The 23,982-nt window shown below is 46.8% G+C and overlaps 1 protein-coding gene across 1 annotated transcript in view; it reads left to right on the forward strand.

Moving 5' to 3' along the window:
* Positions 1–23,982, forward strand: part of CCDC82 (coiled-coil domain containing 82) — a 362,315-nt gene that overhangs the window by 236,958 nt on the left and 101,375 nt on the right. Inside the window, exon 6 of the mRNA XM_069639163.1 lies at positions 4,442–4,612. Within this exon, the coding sequence (XP_069495264.1) occupies positions 4,442–4,612 (171 nt within the window). The remainder of the gene's footprint in view (positions 1–4,441; positions 4,613–23,982) is intronic.

Below are 23,982 nucleotides of genomic sequence, written 5' to 3' on the forward strand. Positions count from 1 at the left end.
ACAAGGACTCGTTGCATCGCCATGTATTCCCTTTACGTGGTAGAGATCCCAGATCTAGGGCCACAGAGACCATATCATGGTGTGACCAGGTGATGGGTTCAATTTCTGAGCAGGCTTTGACATCCGCCAATTCCTTGAAGATTTATATATAATCAATTCTCGTGCATGTGCAGTGAGGTGCGTAATAGAAGGTGTAACCCATGGTATCTGGATGTTTTTCCCGCCATATGTCTTGTAGTCTATATGTTTGCATCATTCCTGCCACCGCCGTTATGCTGGCATCAGCCGGTTCAGGCGGATCTGGAGCAGCTGTTTGCCTGTCCCTATTGGTGTTCGCCCAAAGGTTGAAGTCCTCTCCGAGAATCACATGTCCTGCGGCCTCGAGCATTATTTTTGATATTGTGCGCTGTAGAAAATCTGCTTGTCTCACATTTGGGGCGTACAATGTTGCCAGCGTGATAGTCTGTCCTCTCATAGTACCCACCACCATCAGAGCTCTCCCCTCCATGTCCATCCATACCTTAGAAACTTTATGACCCATCCCCTTCTTAACCAGTATACCTACACCCGCTTTCTTCAGAGGGCCAGATCCCCAATATTCCATTCCCACTTTGGGCTCTAACACTACATTCCTCACCCCAAGCATACTTGGTCTCCTGCAGAAAAAGCACGTCTATCTCGACCTCCTAAATACTCTGTACACCATAGACCTTTTTTTAGGGGAGTTGAGCCCCTTGACATTAAGTGTGCAGATTCTAGCAAGAGCACCTTTCGTCATGTCAGAAATTGCTGCCATTACCTATCCGGAACTTGTCGCATGCCCATGGTGAACCTTAACAGACCTGGATTCCTTATGTGACTCAAAGGACCACTCATCCCATACCTGCGTAACACTGCATACTTAACCTCCCACATCCCTCTACCCCTCTCCCTCCCCTGAACTCCCAACAGCGTCCGCACCAGCTTGGCTAATTTCTTCCAGCTGGAGTCGGATCACCAGTGAGAACCGGAACTACCCTGGTCCCTTCGCAAAACAGTCAACTAACCATTGAGCCCCTTTTTGTTACCCCTCCCCCATCCCATCCTCGAACCCCCTACATCGGCGCCTTCCACCAATGTGTCAGTGGTACTTGGGATCATCTCTGAGCATCCCTTAACCTCCAATGGGAAGCCAGATGTCCGAAGTCGTCTCTGCCCTGCTGCCAGCGCACCATCAAAAGATGTTCTTCTCATTACCTGGGTTCACCCAAAAGTCATGCCTCCACATCTGGGGATGCATTCATTCTCCTGAACATCCTGGACCCCGGGATTCGCTTTCACCTCGGTCCTTTGATGCGCCATTGTCTAATATCTCTCCTTCATCCTCCTTGATTTGTTTCTTCCTCCTGATCACCCAATAGGTCGGCCGTGCAATTCTAAATGTCCTTCTCCGATTTCACCTTGATCGTTCTCCCCTCCCATTCAGATATGAGAGAGAAGGGGTAGCCCCATCGATATCGTACGCCTTTTTCCTTCAACCACTTGGTGAGTGGGATGCACTTCCTTCTCATGGCTAATGTGAGAGAAGACAAATCTTGGTCAATCGAGAACCTCGCCGTTTCCAGGGGAATCTGTGCACTGCGATTGGCCTTTTCCAGAACCCTGGTTTTGTCGGCGAAATTGTGAAACCTCGACAGGACTGTCTTTGGGCCCGCTGCAGTACCCCCAGCGCTATGTATGCAATCAAGTTTTGGTTAATCGATGGAGACATCTTCGAACAGGATTTTCATGAGCGCCTGGAGGGTTCTCTTTCGATCTTGTTCAGTTTCCCCCTCCCTCTCTTGGATACCAAAAATGCGTATGTTATTGTCTTTCTCGATTTTCTAAATCATCAATTTTCATGCGAAATTCCTCCTCTCTGGCTTCAATGTCTGCAATTCTCTGGTCCATCTGGGATTCCAGTGTGCTGAGAGAGGTCTGGTTATGCTCTGCCTCTTCGATTCTCTCTTCCATCTTGTCAATCCTCTGTGTTATTTTATCTACCTTCGCACCTATATCGGCTCCAATACTTTTAATTTTGGTCAACAGGTCTCCTACATTGGCTTTAGTTGCGGCCGTCTGTGCTCCTGAGGTTGCCATTGTGGAATCTGTAGGGGGGGGCAGCGTGAGGACGACATGGGGAGAATCTATTTGGTGCGAGTTTCTTTTATGTTCATATGTACGTAGCCCAGGGTCATTCGAAGAGGTGCGTTCAGTACAACTGTCTTCTCTAGGATCTTGTACGGGACAGAAAATTATACCCGACTTCCATAGGTGGAGAGGAGGGCACACGCCCCTATAGTGGGGGCCCAACCTTCTCAGACGTGGATGGTGGATCAGATGTGGCGATGGGAATCTGCGTGACACCCTTAAAGAGATGGCCGGAGCCTCACGATATCTAGGTGATCACTCAATCTAGACCACTTCTAATTAAGGGTAGGATGAAGACATTGCGCCTTGCTGGGAGTGACTTATTGCAAAAGTGGCCACAATCTCTTATCTTTCAAGAAGCTTTGGTGTTGGTCTATCGCAGCGCTAGAAGGGGGAGCAAAGTCTGTATAGGAGTGGGACACAGAGCTGAGGCTTCAAGCCCCCTCTCACTGGAGTCACGGTTCACCGGGGCAGAGCCACGGCCTCCTCGTAGTAGCTCCGCAGTTTGTTTTTTCTGCCCGCCTTATCACGGGGCGGGTCTCGGTGAGGTACTGCAGCCGTTGTTGTGGTCTTCTGGATGTAGCAAACGCCTCCTTCCGTGTCCGCATGGCAAAACTCTTATGCAGATCCACTAGAGCTCACGTGGGGCCAGCAACCACTACGCAGCTGGGTCTCAACTTAAAGGATGCAGTTTTCTCAGCGAAATCGCATCCGATTTCGTTCGGGTTTTCACTTACCTCGTGCAGGACCCCTTCTGACAGTGGATTCCATCGACTTCTTTTGCGGGTGGGACCTATGGTGGGGGCTCACACCACTTTTTGGGGACCATGGGCTAAAGCTCACATGGAGAAGTTGTTCATCTGTGCGCCCCCTTGTGGCCAGTCCCTCGATGTCTTTTTAAACATTTCACAGTGGACATCCCTCTGTCGGGTTTACCTTTTGTCAGCACACTTTTCCTTGGGAAGCTATACTCCACCGCTCTTTATTGGCATCCCTCCGTCGGGTTCACTCTTGTCACTTCACAATTCCTTTTACTTTCTTCGGATGCAGGATTCACTTCCCTTGAGTTCTCCATGGTTTGTCGGTCAAAGACTTTGGACCATACAGGGATTTTCCTAGACCCCTGTATGACCACTTTGACCTTTTTCTCTCTGCTCCGCTAGGGCGTTCTGGAATCAGTAGTTTCATTCAACGCGGGATCAACCAGAGTCTCTCTAGCGAGCACCCGCGTGATGCCGGACCCCTCTGCAGCTGATTTTCCCTTGAGACTTTATAGTTCTTTGAACTTTCTTCAATGTGCCACTTTGCGACTTTCATTCAACAAGGTTCGGTTTCTTATCGGTTCTCCCCGCGACTCACCGGCTGTGATGAACTGCTTGGCTTTCCTTTTATCGGGAACAAGGCCGGTCCCACGGTAGCAGGCGTCTATCTCTGTCCTGCTTATCAGCATATGCATGCTTTGTGTACCGTTGACATCTGCTGCAACACTCGGGCTATTGTTCGCGGTCTTACGATTCCTTCCACTGAGGCTTTGCAGGTCTTAATCGGGAAGGGCAAGATTGTCTCTCCCCTTGTCACCCTCTCGGTTCTCCAGTCCTTTCTCCTCTTCTTGAACTGCCGTGCCTGGATAGCTGTCTCGTGGTGCAGTCTGCCTTGCTCGTCTTGTGCTTTTGTGCTCCACCTTTTATCCCTGTGGAGAAGGGAAAGGGCCGTTAGGTGTGTGTGCCTGGTTAACTTTGCTGGACCCTGTGCCTGGTTAACTTTGCTGGACCCTTGTGTTGGGACATGTGAGGTGAAAGGTTCTGGTGTTAGTCCATCGTCTTTCATGGTATACGAAATTGTTTGTGTCAAAAAGGGGGGGGTAACATGAGTATCCTACATGGTAGGCTGGGGAAAAGTTGTTACAAGAAGGGGGGATACCGCGTCTCACCCGTCTGTGTCCCACTTCCACTCCCAGAGGACCCCCCCACCCCCCATCCAGGTGATCCTCCCTCACTGGTCCACCCCCAGGAACTGGACCCAATAGCAGTGCCGTGTCCTGGCCACCTGGATGACCGCTTCCCGGGGACTAGTCAGGGAGACATCTTCAGGTTTCTCACAGATGCAATTAAAAGATTAGCACAGCAATGAGAATATATAGGAATGACATTTCAAAACTATAATTTCTGCATTCACATGATGATGAATATCTTCAATATGATTTTGAAGATTCTAGAGCATTACCGGAGCAAATGATTGTTTTTAAAATTCACAGGTTATTTCTTTGTAACAGGAGCGAGTGGAAAGCTACCCATTTATGCAGATTAGCAGAGTCCGAAGTAGAGAGGCAATCTGCCAAGCATGTGGATTAACACGATACATATCTTTTGAAGTGACTTTATCAGGAGAGTCGTACAAATGTAAAACTTTGGAAAGTGATGATTTTATGCAACATGACCGTCAGGTAAGGATTCATATTTTAATAATCGTGTTTTTAATTTTTTGTATTTGTTTGATTAAATGTATGTTATTATGAATTCATTGTCTGAATGTTGAACTACTACTGTAGCATCAGAAGAAATCATGCTCCCAGATTCAACAGCCACAAATATACAGGATCAGCAGAAAATGATTTGCTTATTGACCTTTAATAATACAAAGTAAATCCATCATTCGCATAGTTCAAGATTGCTTCTTTAACTGCAAATTTTGACACTTTCATATATTTCTCAACCGTTACCACAGGCATACATTAGTCTTTCAAAACTGATTAGCAGAGTATTAAAATGTTCTTGATTAGCAAACAAACCCATTTCATTAGCAATGTTGTACTAATATTAGTAATGCCAACAGACAATACTAGATATAAAACGGGCAACAATACAACTGTTTTGTGTACCGCTAAAGTAAGACATTGGTGAGATACATCGGGCTTTGCGCAAATTCTACTAGATCTGCAGATCGAATAGCTTAGTTTACCCAATCGACCGAAGAAAAATGCTCTAGACCCATGGCAACGGATGACAAATTTAAATGCGCTTCATGTAAAATGGTGCATGTCACCACACACCCACTTTAGTTTGACACACTGCTGCCACCCAAGGGCCAGCCATGCACAGTGAAACTTTTATTTTTCATTACTGAAAACAAAGTAAAGTTTAAATAAATGTTTCAAACATCCCCTGCAAATGGTACTGGCTCCTCTTAAAATCTATTCGACTATGCGAGTTGGGAAAACACTTTAGGACCCCTGGATGAATGTTTGTAAAAGCTAGCTGCAGAATGGACACACATAAGTAGATATGATAAAAATGCTCTGAAAACAGTTTGGCCAGCCCGCTCTACTGCAGGTGCTTATATATAATGCAATCATAATCTTAGAGCAAAGCGAGCTCTGGAGGTGAACTACAGCATATGGTAGTGCAGTAGATCTACAGATGGTACAGACTGGATGGAGCGATTGATCACTACTATGAATAAACATTTAATTAGCTTTGTCTATTCATTTTATAAGAGGAAAGAAAGGGACTAAGCAGAGTGGATGGTGTAGTAGGCAGGCAACTGGGTAAACTAGGCGAAATATTGTAGTTTGCTGCCATCTCACTTTCAGGGAATCTGGTATAAAGCAACAGGGTGATGAGATAGAATGTCAAGGAGTATGGGATCAGCACATGGGTTGAGCACCAGTTGCATAGATGCATGGAACCAGCCGGTCACAGAACTAGGTTTGCCATCAAAAGCATTTGGCCTTGTGATTATGTACATATTAAAATGCCCACTCGTCAACAAAATCTAATATAGTTGTCACAGATTTCGGTACACTAACCTACACTTTACAGTAAAGCATGGAGACAGTGCAGTGTTTTTACAGTGGCAATACTGTAATTATGCATTATGTAACAAATCACAATTTTATAAATGGAATTGAAATACACATACCTTTGGCAGACAGGATACAGTTAGCTTAATAAAATATTATCCCGATTACTTCTGGTTTGCAATTATTTTGAGAAACAAAAATGTAAATCTTGCCTAGCACTCCCACACAGGCCTTTGGCACATGAAATTGGAGGAGATGATTACTGCTGCACTCTCTCTCCATTATCCCATTTGAACTTGCAGTGAACAGAGTGAAGAGACTCGAGAAAGCCCTGAAGACAAGACAGGAATGCATGGCAGACGGTCTCGCTTTTAGATAAGCACTTTATGATGATGCACTTTATCTGTATAAAAAAATAAGCTTATATTTGATACGAGCTCATGTAGATTTAATATGTATGTCTTAATGTTGAAATGATAATAAAATGATTGTATCTTTTTTAGTAAACTAATGTTTGTCTTGGGTTGATCTGCGGTGCAAGTTCTGGGTCACTTTCCTCAATTTTTCCCGGTTTTTCCTTGCTTATTAAGCTTTGACACGACTTGTTTAAATATAGCAAATTGTTATGCGACACTGCTTATTTTATGCCTTGTTCCCATGTCATTTCTTGTCCATTTTCATAGAACATTATCCCTTTCTTCTGCACTAGTTAAGTTAGTTAAAAATATTGCTTATTGGTATTTTATCAATTCTCTCTAGAATGTCGTTCGATCATCCGGTAACAATTATGCATGACAATGGCGTAGGAGCCTATCTTGCTTTATTTTCATTTACCAGATATATTCTTAGCTCTTTCTTCATTTGGTGTATTTCACCCATTGCTAATCCTTTAATTGGCTCGAACATTACCAGTTCCTTCACAATTAAAGTCTAAAATGGATGTTATGTTCTTTTGGTTGGTGCTTAACTGCGACGGGTGGGCTTTTAGGCTGCAACCTGTGCAACTTGACCGCATGATGGTAAGGAACATGGAGGACATTGCAGGAGAAATCGTAATGGTGCAAGGGGGCATGATTTAATCAATTGTGATGACTGGCAACTATATAAAATATTATCCTGAAATGTGTGGCTTTAATAACCAAATCGGGCACCACAAAGTGATATTGTATATTAAGCAGAAGAATGTGTTAATGCACAAGACTAACGTAGTTGAGGAACAGCACAACAAATTTGCCAAGAGATGGAGTGAACAGTTCTTCCACTCTTTCTATTTCGCGTATTTTAGGGCATATTGCACCCATACTTCTACTTTATGATTTATTAAGTAAAACACTTCTCTGAAAAGAAAAGTTGTCAGAACAATAGTGGCACCTTTAATCAGAAGGCAGTGAGGACTCCTTCAACTGTACAAGTATGGGTTCACTAGTTTAAACAAAAATAACCATAGTTAAAATAACACTAAAAGTGTGGTCTTCTCTACAAGACCTTCACACAGTAATGTACGGAATCAAAGAAGTGCAATTATGAATGCTGTAGAATTTGAATGTAATGTCCTGTATCAAAAGAAGGGAGAGTATTGGTTGTCCTCCTATTTAAATTAACTGAATATTCTCTCCCGAATTTGGTAGGGTAGTATTACCATTCACTAACGAGAGTTTTAAAGTTTCTAGTATCTCCAGGAATTTACATAACTGACAACATTTTGTTGCGATTTTTAGTCCCCTCCTGGGCCCATGTCTTTCTAGCATTGGCAACAAATTGAACATAAAACACATGTGAATGCTGGCCTAGAATTTATATCTGGGAAGTTTTCCATGTATCTAGCTATTGTCCCATATTTCCTGAATACATTGTATTCTTTGTAAAATAAGTACTCAGATTTTCATATTGCAGTGCCCAATCATATGTTTTTACTTTAGTCTAAACTTTCGAGAAATTATTCATAAAATAGTCAATACTCATTGCCATCTTTTCCAGAAAGTACATTTTAGATATAACAAATTTACGAAGGACCAATGACTCAATTTCTCAGAATCGAGTATAGGGCTGAAAACAATGTGTGTCTTGAGGGATTTAGGATCATGTGCATTGGCTCTACTTTTTCATAGCTCATAATTGAAAACAGTGATTGTAAATTCAGTTCAAGTGTAAGTAAGGGCATGGGATCTACGTGATTCTATTGAGTTTTCTATTACCGCAAACAATATCCTCTTTTGTTTTTTTTTGCCATTCCACTGCATGTGTGTGCAGGGGTGACTCCTCGCAGTCCCTTGCCCCCTCCACCTTTGTTACTCCAAGCCACCCCCACATACATTTACGTAAAAATTCAGCAAAAAAATGTGATTAAATCGTCTGCGGCAAATTCTATTGCGATGGAATCTACCTATACAAAGGTCATGGGAAGGCAGGTAGGGATATTAGGCACTTTCCAAATGAATCCTTTTAAAGGAGTCGGGTCCTCTCTGGCAAAGTCATCCGAGACTTCAACCCATAAGTAATACAGGGTATTACCTGCAGGTTGTAGTAGTTGAAAAGTGGGACAGTATGTAGACTTTATTTTTTTCATTTGTGCTATAATTCTTGATTTTATCGTTAAGTGTTCTAAAATTGCCATAGGCTGGACCTTGGAGTATACAAGATGACATACAATAGTCAACTTACTCTCCTCGATGAGCCAGTCATTTGTCTGGACTTTATGACTATGCCCAAAGAACATGATCACTGTTTTATTTGCGTTTAATAGAAAAGCCATTATTCTGTATGTATTGGGTTAAAAGATCTAATGTGCGTTGTAGCCCCACCTGTGTCTGATCAAAAAGAACAATGTCAGCATAAATCTAGATTTGCTCCCAACCTAACAAATCTTTATATAGACATATTTATTGATTCTATATAAGAGTAATTTGTTTGCATAAAATATAATTAAATGGATCTTCCTGATATGGTCGAGGGACAAAACAACCCTTTTGAAGTGTGTTGATGCCTGAAATTAAAATGAACATAATCAACCGTTGATTGTTCATTGTTCTACAAAGAAGATCAATACACTCTTTTATCCAGCCTAAAAAGAATGAAGGGTCAAATTCCCAACTAAAAACATCAGATTTCGGCATAATGAGAGAATTGCATAGTGAAATATTATGCTTAGACCAACAAAGTAGAGTACCTCCTTGCACCATTAAAGACTCACCTTTCTATTTAGGACCTTCCTTTTTAGTGCTGTTTTAAGTCATCAATGAAAGGTGGTGTAAGGAAGGCATGGTATCAAAGTAGGACAGACACAAGCGATTACAGTTCAAACCTAATTCTACGATGGGAGCAAGCTACGACCACCAAATAATAATAATGATACTGTCCTTAAAAAAAGGGCCTATACTGATTAAACATATTGCCAATCCTTACTGCTATGCTACAAAATAGTGTTTAATAATGTTCACAAAAGAAGAAAGTGTTGACAAAATGAAGTCAGGATGTGTAAGCCAGGGCTTCTCTTCCCCACGTTTTTAGCACGGGACAAGGCGGGTCACTGCAGCACAGCTCACTCCTGGGCTTCTTCGGCACGAGGTCACAGTTCTTTTCTCCTATATCAGGGCCTTTCTGTTCCTCAGTCTCTTTGGTGCAAAGTCTCTTGCCTCAGAGAGCCTGATGTTCTATAAACAATAAAGAAAAAAGGTTCCTTCCTTGGTTTTCATGTTGGGTTATTTACTCTTCAATCTGGATCCCCCTCTTTTGGGGTTGGATCCACAACATTCACAATCCCCCTCTTCCGGGCTCAGACAAATTCATTCACAATTTCTTCTTGGGTGGTTTTTGCTATTCACCCTGGGATCTGCCTCTGCCGCGCTTTAAACCCCTTTTCACTATTAGTCGCCCTCAGCCGAGCTCAGACCAATTTCAACACGCTGGCAAAGACTTTCGAATGTACACAGGATTCAAGCATACAATATCTTCGTGGGTGATTTAGCTATTCACCCTGCATCCCCCTCTGCCGGGCTAAGATCCTCCTTTTTACAATGAGTTCCCCTCTTCTGGGCTCAGACCAATTTCCACACGTAGGCGAACAAAGACATTCGAATGTGCACGGGATTCAACTCAAGCCGTTACAGGACCACTTCTGTTCACATTTAAGTATTCTTTTTTACACACTCCTGGGGTACCAAAACAGTGACCTTCGAGTGAGTGCCCATGTGGCGCAGGACCACTTTGTTTCTGATACCGTTCTTGGTTTCTTAAAGTTCAATTGTACACAATTTCTTTGTTCATACAATGTCGCTGATTGCGACCTTGAGCATCACACAGCCCGTCTTGCTATCAGCTTCTTCCGACTCACCGGCTACGCTGAGCTTGTTGTCGTCGCTTTGCTGGAGTCCAGGACGGTACCACAAGGGCAATATCTTCTCCCCGCCTTGTCCATCAAAGCAGGAGGGCCCTGTGCACCTTCTACAAATGCTGCATTGTTCGTCAGTTGGTATTCCTGGTCTTATGTTTTTTTTCCTTGACATTTCTTGAAAAGGGCAAGGGAAATTCCCTCCTTGTCGTCCTTTCTGGTTTCGCCGACTTTCTCCTCGATTTTACATTGCCATCCCGGAATAGCTGCTTCCGTGTGCGTTTGTCCTTGCTTAGAGTGTGCTTTCGTGCTCCACCTTTTGTCCATGTGGTAAAGTGTGATGGAAGTCAGGTGTGTGTAATTAGCAGTAATTTGCCTGAGTCTTCCTGATCCTTGTGTTTCGACACGTTGGGTATATACAGCTTTAGTGTTAGTCCGTTGTTGCTCACGAACCAAACACTGCCCGTGAGTACGTTTTTGTGTTGCAAAGAGGTGGGGGGGATTGAGTTTCTAGATATCCTACCTGGTATGGAGAAAAGGTGTCCTAAGAAAGGGGATACTGTGTCTCGTCCTTCGGTGTCCCCCTTCCACTCCCCGAAGACCCCCATCCAGGTGATCCTCCCACACTGGTTCACCCCCAGGAATCTGGTTACAATAGCGATGGCCGTGTCCTGGCCACCTGGATGACAGACCTTCAGGTTTCTCACAGTGAACTTGAGACATTCTCTTTAATAATCAGTGTACACACTTTATTTTTATTATGTTAATTTGTGAATGGGATAAAGTATCCCCTACTGTGCATTATAAGAATATTGATCGTTACTGTGGAGTTTTGTGACCAAATAGAGGAACGAGGCTGAAGGCTGAGTTTCTTTTATAAGGTCACAGAACTCCAAGGTGACTTGCAATATCCTTTTTTATGTATGTTTGGAGGTATAATATTCCTTATAATACATGGCAAAACAATATTCCGTTTTAGTACCTCATCTCTTACATAATATAATGTATGACATTTTCTATTGGCTGATCCATATAATCAATCTAGAATGTTTGAATTTAAAAAAGCAATAATGCCACTCGTAATGTGTTGAATCGAAATAGTTCGAGCAGTTGAATGAAATGTTTTGAAAAAAAGTTCATTTTGTGTTTTGATATCAGTAACAACATGCAGATTCTGCAGATTCTTATTTGCATGCGTTATTCTCCAGCAGTGCACAAATTAAACATTCTACCATAAACAGTTCCTTGTCAATTAATTTGTGTAAAGTGACACGGAAAGCTATTCAGCAAGCAAGGACTTAAGTGCTGCAGTGAGAAGGCAAGTTCCTGAATGCTTCAACCCGCCAGGGAAGAAACGCCCAAGTCGATCTTGTAATGATGACAAGTTTTAATCTCGCACACGGATGAGATCAACAGCAAAGAACTCTACTGCTAAGAAGATTCTGTCAGAAAAAGGGTACAAGCAGAGGCTTAAGAAGAGACACATCGTCATAGTGACGCAATATATGCAGTAAAAACCTGCGCGGCTGGTTGGTGTGCGCCTAGACACGATCTGCCTGCCCCATAAGAGATGCCAGGTCATTGGTTCCAGCCCAGTCCATCCATCTTCCATCACGTGGGTGCCGCAGAGATCATCTTCCCACTGACGAAGGTCAAAGAATAAATTAACTACACTCCTAACACCATGCTACTTTATCATTTATAGTGTGCACCTGGCAGGCATTTAGACTGGCTCAAAGGAGGTTCTGGGGCACTGTAACCTCCACACACACATTTAACACACTCCCTTCCGCGCCATCCGGCTCCAAGGTCTCCACTCTTGTTTTGAACTATCATGTATCCCTCCCAGCACCTCGTAATACAAATCATACGATTGTAGCTCAAAGACATGCAATGTCTGTCTTCTTTTAACATTTCAGGACATGTTACTTTGGGGTTGGTGGTCAAAGGGCACCTGGTTCCATGTAATTCAGGGATCTTGAGGTTTAGTCAGTTATATGGGATGTACTCTTGCTCGCCTGGGTATGGGCCGGGTCATGCTTTGGCCAGTGTGAGATAACATGCACACCAGGCGTTGGTCTGTGATTGTGGCCTTGTATGGCGCATTCCTTGCCGATATAAAAACATGTTTACAACATTGTTGGAACAATGAATTAACTTTATGGCGGTTGGGGTGTGGGTTGTCCTCACATGAGCTCGGGCATGGCGGGTGATTTCCCTCATCTCACAATTGGGGCCTAGTGCATAAAATTAGGTATTCGCCGTGCTGGCCTTGTGTCCAAACTATGGTTAGTAACATCTACACAGAATGCACTAACAGCTATACAAAATGGCAGTCTTGTTCGTGTCTTGGGCTATATTATGTGGGTTGATTATATTGGGGTGGGGTCCACTGTCGTCCCCTCCCCCTGACCCATCATAGTGTTTGAATGCTGCTCGCCTTACTTTAAAGTGCTTAGGGGTGTGATACTGGTTCAACCCCTTCCCAACATTCCCCCCTTTCGTTACTTCTACAGTAACAAACTCCTTAATACCCCTCTGCTCCCGCTGTCTCCTTTCTGCTTCCACATATGGCTGTGTCCCCTTTATCGGTACCCACTACCTCCATACTGACCGCAAACTCTCTCTCCCCCTACATGCATATTCCTCAGGTGAGCAAGTCATATAGATGCATCCCCCATCCTCTGCCAGGTCTGCCCAAACCTCTGTATAATTCTCTCTATCAGGGAGCTGAGTAATGATAGTGTAGTATAGATGATCAACTTCATTTCCATACGGGATAGGGAGCATTTCATGCTTAGGGTCACACTGTGGGAGATCAGTCTGTAGTTCAATATGTTTTGTCTTGCAAGATGCTTTTGAAACTCCAATTGATACCATCATTCTTGTGCTATTGGGTGCTACATTGGCACAACATCGAAGTCCCAGTTGGCAGGTGCAGAAGATAACACGGATGAACACGATGATGGACATCATCTTCATGATCGCTCTGAGCCACGACCTGGCCAGTCAAATACTATGGTGAACTAGACACTCTCCTGTACTCCTCCTTCCTTCTTCATACGAACACCCAGGCCATGGACGGCTGCAATGAGGTGGGATAACGATGCATTCTCTGCATCCTCATGTTGCATGAATGTGCAACAGGAATCGACAAATTGGCAAACCCTGTCTTCCATTGCTGTTAACATGTCCAACATATAGCGGTTTAGCATCGTCATAATTCTCAATGCGCGCAACTCAACCTTGAACACGTTGAACCCATTCTCTGTCGTTCGCGAGCTGGACCAGCTTCCAGTGCACAATTTGCAACCATTTGGCGTTGGCTGCGGCCTGCATTCCCGGCAACAGAGATTCTGCAAAGCTCAAGAGCTGGTATTACTCTGGTATTTCAGCGAGCAATGGAGAAGAGTCTTTGGATATGTACTTCGATCTTTTTGTCCTGTTTAGTTGTTGGAACTGTCCTTTTCCTGCAGGATGCGTAGCTCTTGTGTGGACAATGGCTTTTTCTCTTCTTCGAATATGGGAGGGCTAGTTGGCTCCTCAGCAGGCGTAACTCCTTACCCGCTCCTTCATGTGTTCTTCAGGGATTACTAGCAGCACTGAGTGCAGTGTTGCTAGCGAACAACAGTCCCTCCATGATGGTGAGAGGTGAAAGTAAGCTTGTTGGCCACAGACCCAGCAGTAATCCATTACAGCTACCGCTTCCTTCATGTCCGCAATCAGGAGAGTCTTATTGCAATGTTTGTTTGAGCTGACAAAGACGGTGCCCTTGCTGCAGAAACATAGTCCAAATACTTCTTCCTTGTGCACTCGCACCGGCTTTTCCATTGTTGCAATCCACGTCATCAGCTTTGTGATATGATCAGTCCATATTTGTGCACAGAAATTGTCCACTCGTACTATTGTGTCCTTGTTATAAGTTACCAGTCCTTCTGCCAGGCAAGGTAGTGTGGTGTCCTGCCATTTGTTATCAACATGTTTGCATCCTTTCACCATCAAATAGGGTAACTCCGCGCAATTTATGTTTGGATTGTCGTTGCACTTTTCAAAATCTGGACCCACCAATGCAATTGCATACCGTGTGCCTGGAACGTTCCTTTTATTCTGCATAGCGTATGATGAACTAGGCATTGTGCCTCTATAATTGGGACCGTTTGCAGTACTAACACCTTGGGAGTCCCGGTGCTTGTGGAATGAGTGAACACACAACAGCTTCCATTCACAACGTTTCTTCCCACGCCACTGTCCGTATACCACGAGTTGGTAAATTCAGGATGACGTATACCCTCAATTGTTAACATTTATATGTACTTCCCCGTTTGATTATACAATCCCATTCCTCCCCATTATAGGGCCTTCCCCTATAACATACTCTCCCCAATAAAGCCCCAATAGTCCCATCAATATCATACATACACTTGCAATAATGGTCACCCCACAATAGTAAGCATAGGCCCATACATTGTCATTTGCGCACCTACACTTCGGATCCCTACTTAACGAACAATTATTTACATTTGTGTGATTCATCATCTTCTCTCCTGAAATGGAAGCAAAAAGAAACACAACAAAGAAATGGAGAGACGTACAAGACGTACTTGGAGAGAAAGAGATCCTGAAAAAAGAATATGGAGATAGCAGCTGGGCTTAGGCCTGTCAACGGAGTGACACTGCACACGTATCGTGCCTGGACAGGCCGGTGAGGTAGATAGGGTGCAGGTACTGCTGCCCCTTCTTTTAAGAAAAATGATGTGCCAATGTGCTGTCTGGCTTTGCCCAGCGGATGGCAGAGGGGTTTACCCAATATTGCAAGCCCCTTGCCTTAACAGCGAGGGGAGTGCAAATGCCACCTCGTAGGGCCCGTGGAACCGAGATTTGTTCCACCTATGCACGAAATTGGGAATGACAACAAAGTCACCAGGCAGCAGCGGTTTTGTGGTCCTGCACTCAGGTCTGTCGCCATCATGGTTGCTACATCTGGTGTGTCTGCCGTCTCCCAGACCCGACAAGTGACCACCTTGTGAGGTGACAAATGGGGATCTTTTCTAGGCTTTGTACGTAAACTGAAGAGGACGAGGGGCAAGCAATGCACCCAGTTCTTCTTCAACGCGGTACACGGGACACGTGTCTCGGGAGGATAGCTCGGTGGCAACGTGCTCTCCTGGGAAGCAAGATGACACAGAGCAACACAGGTTCGATCCCTGCGTCCGCGCTTAGAAACCTCTGGGTATTAAGTGCATTGTAAATAACCTATCATATCATATACACAGTTTGGACAATTTGCTTTTGAGGAGTGTGATGCTGGAAATGAATCGGAGGGACAGGTCCTCCATATCCTTGTCCTTTATGCCTTAATCATGTGTGTTCGGTCTTGATTTCCGTGCAGGACTTCATGTGGGACTCCTGGTGGTGCGGCTCTTCCTCTTTTTGGTTGTGGTGAACAGATCCTTGGGATATCCTTATGGCACCCATGGGTAGGGGTACAACCCTGTACTTCTACTGTATGTTTTTGGGCACCTGTGTGTGTGGCCAACAGAGCAGGGTATGGGGTGCTGGCAGCTCCATGCTGAATTGACGGGTGCTTTGAGTATCCTCCATTTTGGGATACCCAGGCCCTGCCATTGGAATCAGTTGATTCCTGATAGAAAACAAGATGGCCCCTGTGGCCTCTTGCTTTCTATCGCCGGTTACCTTGTTTTCCCAAAGTCCCTGGAAGCCCTGACTCTGTCCCTTCTGCCTGATTGGCTGATTGGCTGTTGGGTAGAAGTTCCACATATGGTATTGTGGGGAAGTCCAGGCCAGACTGGCTGGAGCCTTCCCAATGATTGTACGTTGTGGGTACACCCGTAGGGTGGGACCTGGGTGAATGGAGTGTGTGACGAATACGCATTTCATGTTATGGGTGTCTAGTATCTGGTGTTTTACACAATGACTGAGACAGCCCTGCCTGAAACTAGTATGAATGCAGTGTGGAGTGCTGGATGGCTGGGTGCTTGTCCGAATCCACATTCCATGTTTTGAGTGTCTGGATGGAGAAGAATGGCTTGAATGCACTGTAAGCCTGATTGCCTACCTGACTGCATGAATGCCCTTCTGAATGATTGGTTGCCTGAGTGTGACCCAGCCGAGTGAATGAGAGATGAACAGTATATCTGGGGACATCTCACTGATGGAAATCTTTCAGAAGTGGAAGTCAATACTTGATGCTTACTCTCAAAGCCGAGCCGGAAGACCAAGGTGAACCGCTGTTCCCTTCAACATAATCTAAAAGCTGCTGTGCCTTCAAGAAACTGATCCAAGAATTCCAAGATGGCAGCGTCTCTGTGAGGACTGCGACTCCCGTGCTCCCGAACTGCGTAGCTTCTGCAATACCTTCTGAAGCGGCACCAGCCCTCCCCGGGGCTCGCAACTCGCATAGAAAGCCACCGGTGCAGAGCGGGACATCCAGGTTAGCGCGGTTTGGCACCCCGAATAGGTGCAGTTGAGATCAGCTACACGGCACAGCACGTCACGGCCCTCGGGGGAAAAAAAGCCCCTTGCCGAGCGGTTGGAGAAGGCACAGAGACCGGCAGGGGATCCCTTTGACGTCCTGCGCCTAACACCCTGATGGCGGAGGTCGGAGCCCCGCGGGGGTCACTGACAGCGGACTCTGCCGGGTAGGTAAAGAGGGGCGGCAGGGAGAGCTTTTCCAGCATCTGCAGCAGTACAGCCACCCGGCGGCCTCCCGGCGTCTTCCGGAGGGGCAGAGGTACGGAGGAGGACACTGCGGGTGGGTTGAGGGAGGCACCCGTGCATCGGCTTGGCCTCCCCCGCCCTCACTTGGAGGCCACCCTGGCGTGGTGGGGACCCTCTGGTCCTGTGGGAATTGGCACCTTTTAGCCCGGAGGCAGCGGCGGGGCGTGAAGTGCGCCATCAAGCAAGAAGAGAGCGCGGGACGGTAAGAGCAATCGGCTCTCGCATGGACTGGGCCCCGGGTGTGTAGTATCAAGCCATCCACGCTACGGTAGGATGCTGCAGCTGAACCCAGCTCCTGTACCCTCAGGGGGGGCCCCAAGGGGCTTCCCTTAACTCAGCACACCTATGGAAGGACCAGGCATCCAAGTTTTGGCAGCATTAGGAGGTCCACCAACATAGCACGGGTATGAGCAGCACCCCCCGGGGCCTTATAGAAGACCTTGTCATGTCCCTCAGGGGAACTCCTGGCAGGCCTCACTTTACCCCACGCCCCACAGCAGAAGCTCAGCAGGCCCAGCTGTGGGGGCCACACAGTGGGGGGACTGCACCAGAGTGACAGCAAACCGCTCCATTTACCAGTCAATGCAGATCCAGAGGCGGCGTGGGGCCCTGCAGTAGGACTGCACCCTAGAAGGCCGATTATCACTGCACCAATGCCTCCTATCCCGTGGAGGTCCGCCGCAGCGGCAAGATGCCCCTCTCGCCTCACCTACGGTCTCGCCGGCAGACAGGTCGCTCCCCCAAAAGACAGTCACCAGCATACCTAAGAGAGGCAGCCGGAAATGTCGAGGAACAGAGTGAAGGACACGTCGGCTTCCTTGAAAAGCTCCAAAAAGGGGATGGAAGGCCCTAGGCAAAAGAACCTGAGGCAGCAGAGGGCCAAGAGATGGGCGACTGGACCCACGAACAAGCCGCACCCTCCTGCAAGGAGGAGCAAGACAGACCAGTGTCCCAGGCCATGCTCACACAATTCATGGGCAAATTGGTTGATAAGATTACAGCTCTGGGACAGAAGCAGATGAACAAGCTGCGAGAAGATCTGGCAGAAGGATTAAGAGAAATTAAAAGGGACATCAACAAAATTGAAGAGAGAGTTGACACTAACGAGCGGGCCACCCAAGAGCTGACAGAGGATGCTAGGAAAGTCGACAATTTTCTGGAAACACTGGCTGCGGCTACACAAAATCTCGAGTTGCAGGCTGAAGATCTGGAAAACAGGTCAAGGAGAGCAAATATTAGAGTCAAATCCCTGCCCGAGGACATACCAGATCAGGAGCTAACACAAACACTCAAATCAATATTTGCCTATCTCCTTGAGTCGGAGTCTGAACTTGAGATGCAATTTGACAGAATCCACAGGGTGGGCCCACGCAGACCGGAACCAGGTTTGAGGCCGAGGGATGTCTTGATGGCCTTCCACAACTTTGCCATAAAAGAAAAAGTTCTGGAAAAGGCCAGGAAGGCTGCACACATCACCTACAATGGCCATTACATTTTCTTGTACCAATACTTGGTGCAGATAACTTTGATCAAAAGGAGGCAAATTTGTCCTGTACTGTCTTATTCGAGATCACAACAAATTTGCTATAGAGGGTCCCACCCGTTCGGCCTGACCTTCGCCTGGCAGGGCACTCGCCACAAGATTACAACTTGCGACCAAGGGCTGGCTCTGCTGGGCCTGGAGGAGCAGCCCACAAAGGCCCCTGCAGGTGCGGAATCTCATCCCAACGTGCGCAAACCATGGGAATGGTCTACGGTCAGGCCCAAGCGAGCGAGGAAGGGGGAACAGGTAATTGCACCCAGGAAAATCTCCAACAAAGCGGAGGCTGACCCCCCCGGGTAACGGTAGGGGGTCCCCCAACAGATCCTGAAGCACCAAGGAGCTTTTAAGTCCTTATGCCGAGCCCGGGGAGGGCGCTTGCCAACAATGATGAGTGTTATGTTTCATGTTGTTAAGTAGAGATTGTTATGTGGAGCAGGAAGGAGGGCTGGGGGCTTGAATGGGATTGGGTGATCCTGCGTGGGGCGGTTCTGGGCTAGATACAGAGTCCGGCTCTCGTCATCATATTACGACGGGGGCCTCGGGCCAGCCGGGCTCACCTGGAAGGGGGGGGCGGACAGATGGGAAGGGGTTGGGCGGGGGAGGGGAAGTGGGAAGATCCAAGAGTCCTAAGTCAGTCAGTTGGTCACCCAGCAAGGGTACATGAGGCGACCACCCCTTTCCCCCAGGGTAGGGAATGAAGGGGGATCGGCTCTCATCGGGTCTAAAAGTAAGATTACTGACTCCTCACATGATTAGCACGGACATATTGAAGCTATTATCATTAAACGTTAACGGGCTCAACTCTCAGGTCAAAAGGAAGAAGGTGGAGAGGTATCTGAGGCGGGAACAACCCCATATAGTAACTTTATAGGAGACCCACATTCATACTAGAGACACGCAGAGGATAAAATTCCGGGAATACCCGAGATCTGTTCAGGCAACACAAGCAAGCAAAAAAGGGTGGTGTTTTGATTGCTCTGAAAGATGGTCTGGACTTGGCTATCACCGGGATGCAGAAAGACAAACAGGGGAGGTATCTAGCAGTGAACCTTGAGGGAAAGGCGGAGACCTACACAGTAGCGACCCTCTACGCACCAAACCAGGCTCAAGACCCGTTCATCCAAAGCACCCTCACCCTTCTGGGTAAATTTGCCAGGGCCCACATTCTACTAACGGGAGACTTTAACCTGGCATGGGACCCCTCGAAAGATGGGAGCTCAATCTCATGGAGTATGCAAGGGAGTCCTTCCAGAGACCTGTAAAAGAAAATTCAAGATTTGGCCTTAGTCGATGCATGGCGGGAACTCCACAGGAACACAAGGGGCTACACCTTTTACTCACATGCACACAGGACACACTCACGTATCGACTATATATGGCTGTCAAAGCCCCTGGTTGGAAGAGTAACGGACATGGTAATAGGGGCAATTTCCATAGCTGATCACGTTCCACTTACCCTAGCTGGAACACAGGGTCCCCCGGCCCATGGAAGTGGAGATACCCGGTCTAGCTTTTCAAAGACCATATCCTGGTCAGGGAGGTAGAGCTAGATAGCCGAGTTCGCTAAACAAAACAACTGTGGCGACCCGGCTCCGCAACTATGGTGCTACGACCTGAAGGCAACGATTAGAGGGAGAATCATAGCTATCAAGGCCAGGAGAGAACGAGAGATGAGACTGGAGGAGCAACAACTGAAAGCCAAACTCAAAGGAATTATGGCTCAGATGGGCTTTAAACAGTCAGCAGCCATTAAACGAGAATACAGGGCAGTTAGAGGGCAGTTGAATCTCATACAAACAAGAGCGGTGGAGCGTAATCTCCTCCGGCTGCACCAAAGATATTATATTAAAGCCAATAAATCTGACCGCCTTCTGGCCAGAATTCTAAGGAAGGAGATGGGGGACAAAACAATCCTAAAATCAAGGGGGAGGGAGGTCATTTGTGCACCAACAATACAGACATAGAAAGCAAATTTTGCACATGATTGATCTCTGATGAGATCTGTTGGAAGATAGGGTGTTCCTGGAAAGCGAGATAACTTCAGATGAAGTTAGAAGGGTAATCAACAACCTACCTCCCAACAAATCCCCAGGCCCAGACGGGTTTGTATCACAGTTTTACAAAGCACACAAAGAAGTCTTAATTCCCTTCCTCACTAAATTGTTTAATTGTATCGGCACCACCAAGATCCTTCCCGAAATAATGGACAAAGCAAAAGTGATTCTAATACATAAGAAGGGTAAAGATCCAACTGATTGTGGGTCCTATCGCCTTAATAAATGTTGACGCCAAAATACATACCAAAGTACTAGCCAATCGGCTTGACACAATCCTCCCCAAATTAATTCACCCAGACCAGTCGGGATTCATTAGAGGCGGGAAAACATCTGATAACGTAAGAAGATTAACCCATTTCATTGAAAAGATCCAGAAAAGGAAAATACCGGCCCTTCTGCTAGCAATCGATGCAGAGAAGGCATTTGATCGGATAGAGTGGGGATTCCTTTTTGCCACTATGGTCAAGATGGGCTTTGGACCCAACTATATTGATTGCGTCAGGGCTAATTACCAAAACCAAATCATCCGACTAGCAATTAATGCCCGAATCTCAGCCCCGATTCCGGTAGGAATGTGCACGAAACAGGGCTGTCCAATGACCCCCTTCTTTATGCTCTTCACCTGGAACCATTTCTGGCAGCGGTAAGGGCTGTTGAGGATATAGAGGGAATACTATTCGGAGGCCACATCCACAAGGTGTGGTGGCTTTTGCGGACGATATGATTCTGTCAGTGGCTCAGCCCGTCACTTCTTTGGGTACAGTGGGTAGGGCGCTAGACAGGTTTGGCCAAGTGGCGGGGCTAAAAATTAACATGCACAAATCCAAAGTCCTCTCCCTCTCACTGCCAGACAGTGCAGAGCAAGACCTCAGAAGGGCTTATAAATATAGATGGGTTGACAAGTCTTTAAAGTACCTGGGAATTCACCTAACCAAAACAGTGGAGGACCTATACAAGGCAAACTATCCTCCTCTCTCACAGAGGCTCTAAACCAAAATGATCGATTGGGGGCCCCTAGCGATATCTTGGCTGGGACGCATCAATGCCTTAAAGATGGCGATCTTACCGCAGCTGCTTTACTACTTTACGGCCCTCTCCGCACCCGACCCAGCGTCCTCCTTCAGAGCCATCCAGAAAATAACTAACCAACTTTTTGTGTGGAACCAGAAGCACCCGAGAGTAGCAGCTAAGCTAATGAAAGCACTGTCAGCCTGGGGAGGCATGGGGGAGCCAGACTTCAGGGTATATTATCTGGCGGCTCAAGTCCGAGTCATCAGGGATTGGCAAAGAGATGATAGGGGGAAAGTCTGGAGGCCGATGGACAGAGCGGTGGTGTGAGGGAACCTAGAGGGGATGCTGTGGTTGCAGAGGCTGGACAGAACTAACCAAATGTACTGCAGCGTAATAACCGCGACAACAGGTGATGCATGGGACCAAGCTGTAAAAAGGGCGCACATCAGCTCCTACCCCTCCCCCTACATGCCCCTGCTAGGCAACCAGCAGTTCACCCCAGCTTACACTCAAGCTTCGGCTTTTAAGCCCTGGCACCAAGGGGGTTGCCGGATGGTACGAGACCTGTTCATCAGAGACAAGGTCAAACAATTTGAGCAGTGTAAAAAGGACTTTGGTATGGGGGAGAGGCAGCGGTTTTCCCATCTCCAGATGAGGCACTGGCTTTCTCATCCGTTGGTTAAGCAGGCAGGGTCCCGTCCTCTCACCCCTTTCGAAAAGTACCTAGACACAGACGCAGGGGATGAGGGGGTTCTGATTTCTATTTATAAGCATATCAAGCAGGGAGAAGTCCTGTCGAGCAGAAACTATATGAAGAAATGAGAAGAGGACACAGGGACGGAGATAGGGGAACCGGTCTGGGAAAGTTTGTGGGCACAGATCCCCAAACTTACAAGATTGATCCAAATTCGAGAGATGTGGCTGAAACTGATGCTCCAGTGGCACCTAACCCCGGTCAGGCTAAATAAAATATTCCCCAATACTTCACGGCTATGTTGGAGGGAGTGCGGGGGAGTGGGCTCCTGGGCTCATATCTGGTGGGAATGTCCAAAAATGGACCCATTCTGGGAACAAGTACAGCGGGCGGTTACCCAAGTCCTGGGGTCAGGGATGGGTGGAACAGAGGCCTGGACTTAGTAGGTCTAAATGGGGTCCTGGAAACCTTTGCAACAAGGGTTGACTGTTAGCTATACGTGATGGATGATGATGTCGGCAGCACTGGTCTTGGCTCTAAAATGGAAATCAAAAGACCCCCCACAAGAACATGAATGGATTGCTAAAATCTGGTTATTAGTAGCCTTGGAATGGCTCACCTACTCTATCCAAGGCAAACATTTGCGGTTCATTTCCGATTGGTCCAACTTACTGTCGTACCTAAAAGCAGGAGCTCGCCGAGCCTGGTGTCACAAGGCCATGGAACTCCTTGGAATAATTCAGCTGCAAGACTTGTCTGATTTGTGAAGGCCTGACACAGTGGGTCCTACGGGGTGGTTGGCCCAGGGGAGTAGGTCAACGATCACATATAGCAGTTACGCCCGGTCTACAAACCATCAATGTGCTCTTGGATCAGCAGAGGGGGGAGGACACGGGTTGGGCAATGGGGGGGGGGGCTTTGTGTTTATGTAAAAAAAGAAACTGATCCAAGAGAGGACCTGGCTCGGAGACCTCTTCCTGAGCTACTAGGGACCATCGTGCACCTGCTGATCTTTGCCAAAGGTCCCTGGATGTCAGACCTAGGAAAGTCAGACCTACGAAAGGCTGCCAACCGGAGAAGGTGACCGCCGCAGAATCTGAAGTTAAACGCCCAAACATCCAAGTCCATCATCATTAACCAGGGTTCGCAGGTTTGCTATAACCGCTGGAAGCCTGTCGAAGTGTGTTGGCCAGAAGCGGGGACGCTCCATTGCCTAAGACATTTGATTCAAGGACTCCCTTGCTCATCATCGTCGACTGCTTTGTCCGGCTGGAGAAAGTCAAGGTCGTCGACGATCGGGAAGAATCCGCCGGTGGGTTTCCTGCCACCCAAAGACCTCAGACGCCACTGAAGAACTGCCAGCCAGCCGTGGTCACGTCCTGATCGCAGATGACCCGACGCCCTTGCTGGGCCAAAGTTCTTCATTGACTCTTTGCAGCAACAAACTATCATCATCGAGGTATACCATATGCCTCTTCACAGGACATTCACAAGCTTTCGTCAACGAGCATCGCGAGGATCGAAGCTGCATCCCCGACAACATCGTTCATCTTTTCTTCACCAAGGAATCTCGAGGACCCGTGGCTTCTGCCTTAAAAGGAGTTCACTGAAGAAGGGCCCGTCAACGACTCTCCGAAGAATTCT

The sequence above is a fragment of the Ambystoma mexicanum genome, chromosome 7q (assembly GCF_040938575.1).
Source record: "Ambystoma mexicanum isolate Mex_15411 chromosome 7q, UKY_AmexF1_1, whole genome shotgun sequence".
Taxonomy (NCBI): Eukaryota; Metazoa; Chordata; class Amphibia; order Caudata; family Ambystomatidae; genus Ambystoma; species Ambystoma mexicanum.